This window comes from Panthera onca, chromosome A3, assembly GCF_046562875.1.
Source record: "Panthera onca isolate mPanOnc1 chromosome A3, mPanOnc1 haplotype 2, whole genome shotgun sequence".
NCBI classification, from domain to species: Eukaryota; Metazoa; Chordata; class Mammalia; order Carnivora; family Felidae; genus Panthera; species Panthera onca.
The window spans coordinates 121,411,708-121,420,817 of NC_138341.1; the positions used below are offsets into that span (position 1 = coordinate 121,411,708).

General features: G+C 61.5%; 1 protein-coding gene across 1 annotated transcript; it reads right to left on the reverse strand.

Annotated features, from left to right (window-relative positions):
- Positions 1–176: 176 nt before the first annotated feature.
- On the reverse strand, positions 177–5,369 carry EMILIN3 (elastin microfibril interfacer 3). The gene is made up of 4 exons (XM_060617831.3): positions 5,095–5,369; positions 3,683–3,805; positions 2,301–2,524; positions 177–2,029 (listed from the first exon to the last, which is right to left on the reverse strand). The coding sequence occupies exons 1-4, from the start codon at positions 5,256–5,258 to the stop codon at positions 276–278; spliced, it is 2,265 nt and encodes a 754-aa protein (XP_060473814.1). The 5' UTR covers positions 5,259–5,369; the 3' UTR covers positions 177–275.
- Between the last annotated feature and the right edge of the window lie 3,741 nt (positions 5,370–9,110).

Sequence of the window (9,110 nt, forward strand, 5' to 3'; positions counted from 1 at the left end):
TGGATTGTGAGGTCAATTAGGTCCACCCTGGCCTTCAGGCATGATGTCCTTGCCTTGACCACGATGTTGAATTGTCCAGTTGGTACAGCACTGAGTGTGGATTTTGGTGGCTGGGACAGTCATATGGAGCTGGACCAAGGCTATTCCTTCTGTGGCCTCTGAAGTGGCATCCATGCTGGCCAGGGGGGGCTGGGAGGCACTGCTGGGCAAGGCTGGGCTCTGGAGGGACATCCCCAGGGTCAGCGGGGTCCAGGGGCGGGTCCTGTCTGGCCTGCCTAGTCAGCTTGCCGGGGCCGCGCCTGCTCGGCCAGCTGGGCCCGGCAGTACAGGAGGTCATCCCGGAGGCGGGCGATGTCCTGCGCATGCTGAGCCAGTGTGCGATTCAGCTGGTCCACGTAGCCCCACAGGCCCTCCCTGTGGGCAGCCAGTAGGCCCAGCCTCCCGCAGGCACCTTCCACCTGCGCCACCCTCTGGTCGAAGCGGCCCAGCACGTGCCGCAGGTCCTGGGCTGTGTGCTGGCAGCGGCTCAGCCCGCCCGCCACATCGGCCACGCCGGCCTTGAGTCGCTCCAGCTCCCCCCGCAGGCTCAGGACCTGCCTGTGGCCGGCCTGAAGCCGAGAGCCCTGGCTGCTGACCTGTTCCTGGATGGCGTGCACCTCAGCCTCCACCTTGCGCTCTCGCTCGTCCAGGGAGGAGTTGGCCTCCAGGAAGGCATCGGAGTACCGGCTGACGGAGTCGCTGAGGCCCGTGAGCGACTTGCTCACAGAGTTCAGATTGACCTTGAGCAGGGTGATCTCGCCTTGGAGTGAGCTGCCTGTTGCTTCTGCCAGCTGCTCCTGGACCTCGGCCACGGTGCCGTTGAGCTGCCGGAGCAGGGCTGCGTGGCTGGCCACCTGGTGTAGGAGGGCCTCGCTCCGGCTCTGCCAGGCCTTCACCTCTGCCGCGAGGGTGTCCAGGATGGCCGAGGTGGTGCTGGGAGTGCACGAGGACTCCAGTGAAACCAGCCGCTGTTCCAGCACTGCCAGCTCCGTCTGCACCCGGGGCCGGGCCGACCTGCCTGGTGGGTCGCTGTCATGGCTCAGCTCCCCAGCCAGCGTCACCAGGCGCTCCTCTAGGCTCTGCACTCGCTCTTCCAGCAGGGTCCTGAAGCTGCCCACGTCCCATCCCCCCTCCTCCCCCCCCAGGCAGCAGCCTCTCGCTCCGCCTTCCGTCCCATTGAGGGTCTCCAGGCCCTCTAGCAGCCGGTCCGCACCCCCCTCGAGCATGGCAGCAGAGAGCCGCTCCAGCTCATCCCTGGTGAGGGGGCCATGGCCCCTCTGGGCCTCAGTGACAGCCTGTAGGTTCCTCTCGAGGTTGTCCACACGGGCACTGATCAAAGCCAGCCGGCCGCAGCAGCCGCCCCCTCCGGCCATGCTCAGCCCCTGCAGCCTCGACCCGAGCTGTGACAGTTCCCGGCGCAGGGCCAGCTCCCGGCCATCCAGGCTCTGGTGCAGCCGCTGGCTGGCTGCCTGACCCTCCTCACACTGCTGCCGCACCTCCTGCACCCGCAGGTCGCAGGAACTCTGGACACCTTGCAGCTTCTGCTCGAAGCCATCCAGTAGGCTCCCCCAGAGTCGGTGCAGCCGTCGGTCCACGTACTCGTCCAGAAGCGTCAGGGAGGTGAGTGGAGACGGAGGGGCCTCCCGCAGCCGCTGTAGGTGAGCCTCGTGACCCAGGGCCAGCCCATGCACCTCGTCCAGCAGCTGCACCTTGGTCCGGAGCGTGTTGCTCACCTCTGTCACCTTGCTCAAGATCTCATCCAGGGGGGGTGTGAGTGGCCCTCCAGCTCTGTCTCTGGGCTTCACAAACCCCTCAGAGACGATCCCGAAGCCCACAGGGGTGGCAGGAGCCCTGGGACCACTGGTCATCCTGTTGGGGTCTTCATGGCTGGCCACCAGGCCACTGAGGGTACCATATGCTTGTGCCAGGCGCTGGACATCACCCTCCAGTCGTTCTAGCCGCTCACCAAACAGCCCTGGACCTTTTCTTCCTGGAAGAGAGAACCCCAGGGGCATCGCTGGCCTGCCTCCCTCAGCTTGTCCTGTGGCCAGGCCACCTGAGAGATTTTCTGTTCTAAGCGCACCTTCCCACTGGGCATAGCTCTCTCAGCTTTGGGAGGGGCTCTGGGAGCTCTCCCTCAAGCCCAGCATGAGATGCACCCTCCCCAGCCCTGCTAGAGCTCAGCCTACCTGGCTCAATCCCCTCCCCACCGCTCCGAAAAAACCTGATCACCTGGTAGGGTCTCCTCCAGGCAGACTCACCATAGGGGCTGGGGACCGCTCTGCTAGAAGAAGGGGGCTGGGGCCCTGGGCCCAGCTGCCCCGAGGGAATCTGGGGCTGAGGCTCTGGCTGGGCTGGGGAGGCCCCATGGTCGGTGAGGTGCTCGGGGCAGCCTTCTCCAGTGAGGCCAGGGCAGCACCGCCAGGTGAGGTCCGTCACTGTCTTGTAGCCGACCTTGTATCTGGGTCTGAGCACTGTGCGGTACCTGGGCCAGACAGGGGGAGAGGGCGCTGCCCTGTACCTGTGGGCTGAGGCTCCTGCCTCCTGGCATAAGATCTAATTATCTCCCCACCTCTACACCACCATCAAAGCCTCCCTTTTCTGTGTATTCGGTGACAGGGCAGTTGGGGTGGAGGCGGGCCTTTCAGGGCTTCAGAGAAGGGTTAAGGAGCAGGTGCAGGTGAAGTCCCATCCCATCCTGTTTGCTTGGGGAGAACACTAGCAGGGACTTAGCCCCAGTGTCCCCAAGACCATTTTGGATCCCCTTGAGCTCATGCTGCCATGAGAGATTCCACTCTGGCTTTGGCGATACCTGGAAGAATTCTGGCACAATCTCAGCCCCTCCCCTGTGGGGTGGGGTGGGATGGGTACTGCCCTGGAGCCGGGGTGCACAGCCCTTCCCAGTGTGCAGGGGCTGCTCTCGGCTCCCATCTGTCCCCTCAGTTCTGTCTGCTCCTCTGCAGCCTGTTCTGGGAACTCAGCTCTGGCCACCCAGGCTGGTGGATGGCACCTTGGATTCTGAGCACAGAAGGGAAGGCCCAGGGGTGCAGGGCAGGGCTCGCCAGGGCCCCTCCCTCGCCTGCTCAGCCACGTGCCTGTCTACCCACTGACACACTGGAGCAAGTGGGTTTGTTTTCAGACATGCACTTAAACCTCTCCAAGTATAGACCTGTGCATCACACCTGTGCACTGTCCTACATATGCTCACAAAACCCCGCCTGTCCGGCCCAGGCCCTGGCAACCTGGCCTCCATCCCCTCACCCTTGGCCTTCCTTTTCTACAGTCACCACGGCCCTTCCTGGGTCTTCCTGGGGCCGCTTTGGCATCAACCATTGTCAGTGTGAGCCTCTGCCTTTTCTGTTCACCTCCAACTCTCTTTGCCTCTGCGGCTTCTTCCTTGCCTAGTTCTGTGTCTCTTTTAGGAATCCTCCCTTGGTCCCTCTGTGGGCCCTAACCTGACCCTGCCTATGTCTCCTCCCCGCCCCCCGTCCCCTAGCCAGCCCGTGTGGGAGCTGGGGTAATGGACTCTTTGCAGTCCAAGGAGGTACAGCCCCTTGTGGAGCTGGCTGCTGCTCTTGGGGGGAAGGCAGGCCTGGGGCTTGTGCCCAGCAGTCCTGAGTGGGTGGCACGGGGGTGCACTCACATGACTGTCCCGGGGCACTTGGGCCCCCATCCACACTGCCGGTACTCAGCCTTCACATAGCTGTCTGCTCCCTCCTGTAGGATACAGGTCACGTTCCTGTGCACCACGTAGGCGCAGAGGGCCCTGTAAGGGAACAGCATCCTTGCAATATCTGGCCTGAGCCAGGCGCACTGAGGCTCCTAGACCCCCCTCCCTATCTGTAGGTCTCCCCAGGGGACTAGATTCCCATCTCTCTTCTGTCTCTGTTCTTTGTTCCTGGAGGCCAGGGCCCTGGCCTGGGGTCTGGACCCACTGCTGGTCAGTCAGATCCCAGACTTCCCAGTGGGTTGGTCACTGGGGTAAGCACTGTAGCGAACCAGGGGCTGCCTTTCCTGTGGTCTGGCCTCTGCCCTCCTTACCTGGATTCCCCAACAAGAGCCTTGCTGTATTCTCACCCTCCTCCAACTCCTTCACTGGCTCTCAACTCCTTATCTTGGCATTCCATCCTTCTGAGATCTCAACTTAGTGCCTCTGTGCCTTTGAGACCACACTTCTCCTCCTTCCTTCCCTGACTCCTGGGGAAATACATGCCACCTCGTAGTTTCTAGCCCCTGCCTTTGCTCCGGGTTTCTCAGTCTCTGATCACTTCTGGTACTGCCTCCTCCAGGAAGCCGGCTCTGATGTGCCAGGCCCACTGAGCTATGGGCTGAGCACTCTCCTACAATACAATTCAGCCAGCATCCCAGGTAGAGCCCCTAACTCACCTGACTGGGGCCAGTTCCCAAGCCACTGGCTACTGAAGACCAGAAGCTGAGGCAGGGGTGAGGCAGGAGCCAGCCTCACAGGTTACAAGGGGTGGGGAGTGGCTGCCTGGCTAAACCAACCACCCGTGCACTGCTATTGGCCTCTGGAGCCACAACACAGGCCCGGGACCCACGCGCCCCCATCAGTTCTGTGGTCAAACACACTGGGGGTTCCCAAGGGGTGCCCGGGGTCAGGCTAACCGCCGGAGGGGGCGGGCTGCAGGGCGCTGGGCTCCATCTCCCACCTGGCGGGGCAGGGGAGAGAAGGGGGGCGCGGCGCGGGTGGGGGCGTGGGGGATTCCCGCGTATGCCTCGCGCCCACCGTCCTCCCTCCGCTCCCTCCACCTGGTCCGCTTGCGCCGGGAGTTTGCACACAGCGCAGCTGGAAAATGTTACTTCGCTGGAAAGGTTTCCGCGGGCACTGCCAGGTCCCAGCCGCCGCGCCAGGCCCCCTCGGCTTATTTTTCTTCGCCAGCCCCGCAGCCTCCCGGAGCGTGGGGGCGCTCGCCGGGGCAGGGGCTCGGCCTCGGGAGCCCGGAGCCCCCCTCTCCCGCGCGCGGTCCGGGCAGGTGGGAGCGCCGCCGGGGCCCCATCCCTCCCGCTTCCCGCCCGGCCGCGGCCCGCGCTTACTTGTGCGGCCCCGGGCGCAGCCGCGGGCGCCATCCCGTCGTGTAGAGGCTGTAGCGGGGGGCACCGGGCGGCGCGGGCCGCGCGAGGAGCGGGGTGCCCTTGGCCTGCGCCCCCGAGAGCAGCGCCGCGACGGCGCACAGCCACACCGGCAGGCGGCGGCCCATCGCGGCCCGCGGCTCTCCACCTGGCCCCGCGCGGGGCCCCCGCCCGGCGTCCGCCCGCCGCCCCGCCGCTCGCCCGCCCGCCCGGCTCCCGCCGCCGCCGCCCGCGGCCCCCGGAGCTCGCTGGCCCGGCCGCCTGGCGCTGCGCAGCGGCTGCGTCCCGCCGAGTGGCCGGCGCTGCTCGCGGCTGGGGCCGCGGAGGGGAGGCGGGAGGCGGGCTCTGCGCAGATTAGCATAAACTTGGGGCCGCGTCGCTCGCCTCCGCCGGCCCCCTCTCCGCCGCCAGCCCCCCGCCCTGGCTCCGAGCTGACGCCCGAGGGGCCGCCTGCAAGCGAGAGGTTAAGAAGGGAGCAGCCCCGGGGTGGCAGGGGCGCGGGCAGTCGCGCCCTGGGGAGGCCCCCGAACGCACCCGTCCACCACCGTCGCCCGCGTGCAAGACAGGGAAGCGGAGCCGGACCCCTGGGGCCCGCCCTGGCGCGGGCCGCCCCCTCCCTCCAGGAAGGGCGCCCACCGGCGGGGCACACGGGTCTTAAAAACCCTTGCGTGCCTCAGCTCTGGAGCGGAGATGACCCTGTCTGGGGGCGCACCAGCAACATCTCCGCAGCCACCTCCTTGGAATAGGTTCCAGAAGGTCCCTGTTGGCTAGCTGCGCCTATTCTGCACCGTCTCCGTCTCCAGGTGGCCAGGACAACTGATAGCTGTGCTGCCCCTACCTGGGGCATCTTAACCTCTCCCTGCAGCCCAGTGGGTGACTAGGTCGTTCCTGTGGTTCCCTGGTGGGGTCCGTGCTTCCTCTGTCTTAGGTATGGGGTGCAAGGAGACCCAAACACCCCTCGCCTCTCCAGTCCAGCAGTGGATGCTCTGCTTCTCTTTGTGCAACTAAAGCTCTTAACCAGCTGGACCCCGGCACTGGTTTACTATTCGCAACTGGTCAAAGAAAACCTTTGGGTCCTTCTCGCTGCTGTTAAGGCCTGCTCCGCCTTATTCCCCATGTGAAATGGTCCCTTGGAACTCAAGAACTGGCCTTTACTGTCATTCTCATTCACCATCATCTCGATGGCCTTCTAACCTGCAAAGAGCTTCTTGAATCCTGCTTCTGTCATCCAGCAGGGTGGCATTTCTTCCTGCCTGTCTCATCCACACAGGTGACTGCAGCCTTCTGTCTTTACCCAAGTAGCTGATAGGTGTGTGGCAGGCATAGAACTCTGAGGCATCCCGGGAGAGACCTTCCTGCAACCTGAGATGTGAATCCACACCCTTTGATTAAAGCGATGATACGAGGGTGCAAAATGGGGACAGCTCTGAGAGTCACATGTATGCCCTCTGCCCATTCCCAGCCATAGTATGTGGGTCCCTGGTGGAGGAAGCAGATACCTGACCGAAATGGGCCAACTGTCCCCTCTCCTAGGCTTTGGTACACAGGTGCAGGGGGATCCAGCCTTCAGGCGGGAGTTTCCTGGTCTCTGATTCCTAGGGCTGCCATAACAAATTGCCACAAACTTGGTGGCTTGAAACAACAGAAATTTACTCCCCCACAATCCTGAAGGCTAGAAGTGTGAAATCAGGTGTAGCAAGGCCACAGTCCCTCCAGACTCTAGGGAGGAATTCTCTGCCTCTTCCAGCCTCACTGGCTCCAGGCACTCCTGGGCTTGGAGCTATATCACTCACTGCATCATCTGCTGTCTTCATGTGTTCTTCTCCCATGTGTCTCTACAGGGCCTTTTTCTCTGTGTCTCTGTGTCCTCTCCTCTTCTTATAAGGACACTGGTCATTGAATTTAGGGCCCAGTCTAATGCAGTATGACCTCATCTTAACTAATTACATCTGCAAAGACCCTGTCTCCAAGCAAGGCCGCATTCTAAGGTTCAAGGTAGACAAGAATTTGGGGCAATGCTATTCAGTGCACTCCAGGGCCCCTGAGGGGTGGTGAAAGGACAGCCCGTGGCATGCTGTGGCCATAGCTGTGTGGGACTTACAGGGAAGCTAAGGAAGAGAGTTTGCCAGAAGAGAGGTTGATGGGGCCCCTGGGTAGCTCTGTTGGTTGGGTGTCCAACTTTGGCTCAGGTCATGATCGCAGGGTTCGTGAGTTCAAGCCTTGCATTGGGCTCTGTGTGGACAGCTCAGAGCCTGGAGCCTGCTTCCGATTCTGTGTCTTCCTCGCTCTCTGCCCCTCCCCCGCTCACACTGTTTCTCTCCCTCTCTCAAAAATAAATAAATATTTTAAAAATTAAAAACAAATGAAGAAAGTTGGTCGAGTCTATGGTGCTCACCCAGGGAGAGGTGTGGGAGGAGCCATTTGGTAACTGGCTTTCCCTGTCTGCTTCCCATAACCCACCTCACTTGAGCTAGCTTGAATGGGTTTCTGATCCCTGCAAATGATGCCTAAGACAGCCTTTTATCCTCTGACCCAAATCCACCGAACGTGCTATTATATTCTCTTTAACAGAGATGTCCATCTGCTGGGGGCAAGTTACACGGTATCCATAACATGCTCTTGATCTTGCAAGCACTGAATTTCCACTTCTCAGAAAGTGAGAGACATCTGGGTGGGACATGAACAGAGCTGGGCTCCTGAGTGGGTTCTGATGCCTGGCAGCACAGCCCTGGTGGCTCTGGAAGAACTCCCCCACCCCCACCCCTGCATGCTACAGAAGTTGTGATCCTTTACTAAGGGGCCCCAGCCCTGCCTCTCACTCCCTTCCCAGCCCAGATGTGGGGCCCACAACTCAGAGGGAGGAGGCTGGACCCTGTCTGAACTTGGAAAAGGCCACATAACAAGGGGCTGAAAGAACAGTTGGACCCCACTTCCCCTTTTCCCAGGTGGCTGACATCAAACACCCTCTTTAACTGGAACAATTCGGGAGCCAGCCCTGGGGCCTCATCCTGGGGTGGAGAGGAGGACGTCGGCAGAGGAGATAGATGCTCAGGTTCTTGGTGGGATCCGGCCAGAGTCTGGGTCTCCCCCACAGATGATGAGGACACTTTACATCTGCCAGACAGGAAATTGAGGGAAGCCAGAGGCAGGGGAGGGAGGCAGTCGTGTCCTCCCCCCACTCAGCCTGGAGTCTCTACACCTGGATCGAGGTAGGCTAAGGGGCCACAGACAGGATCACGATTTCTGTTCACAGGGGCATGCACGCCCATACCCAGACACATTCTGTCTCTGTCTCTGTCTCTCTCTCACACACACACCCCACTTCCATATACACACACACCCAGAAAGAAGCATACGTTCCCAACCTTTACTAGCCCTTGGTGACAGATGTGCCACCTATCCCTTCAGGAAGAATGGAGGATGCCATCAGGAAGACAAGATAACCCTGGGCAGGGAGAAGTGTAGCCTTGCATTTCGGGTCCGTCAGGGAGTGGCGCAGTGGGGGAACAGGAGTGGGGGCCCCTGCCAGACACTGCCACTTTCCCCACCTCCTCTGTGGGCTTCCTGGGGCAGAGGGAAAGAACTGGTCTCTGGGGGCAGAGAGGATGAGAGAATGGATCCCTGGAAGCTGCAGAGAGGCAGGCTTGCCTGGTGGTAAGTTAATGAGGGACTCTGGTGTTTGGCAACCCACCCACCTTCCCTACCTCCATGCATTTCTCAGAACCCAAGGAGTTGCATCCCCCCTCTCCAGGCTTCTTCCACCTTACCCAGGAGGTTCCCCCAGCTTTATAGAGGCCTTCCATGTGAGATCATTGAGAGCTTCACCAAGTTTGATGGAATGTAGTTCCCTGAAAAGAGAAGGAATGGAAAGCACTGGAATGACCAGCTCTCTGGCATAAGCCCTTCTCGATACAGATGAGCCCCCTGCGACCAAGGGAAGCATATCCCCCACCCCCCAGGCAACCAGTGATGACACCAGC

What these genes read in the sequence shown, in the direction of transcription:
- EMILIN3 (XM_060617831.3), bottom strand. Translation starts at nt 5,258, where the DNA reads ATGGGCCGCCGCCTGCCGGTGTGGCTGTGCGCCGTCGCGGCGCTGCTC. An exon ending in CTGCGCCCGGGGCCGCACAA is followed by an intron (nt 3,806 to 5,094) that starts GTAAGCGCGGGC and finishes GTTCCCTTACAG; the next exon opens with GGCCCTCTGCGCCTACGTGG. An exon ending in AAGTGCCCCGGGACAGTCAT is followed by an intron (nt 2,525 to 3,682) that starts GTGAGTGCACCC and finishes TGTCTGGCCCAG; the next exon opens with GTACCGCACAGTGCTCAGAC.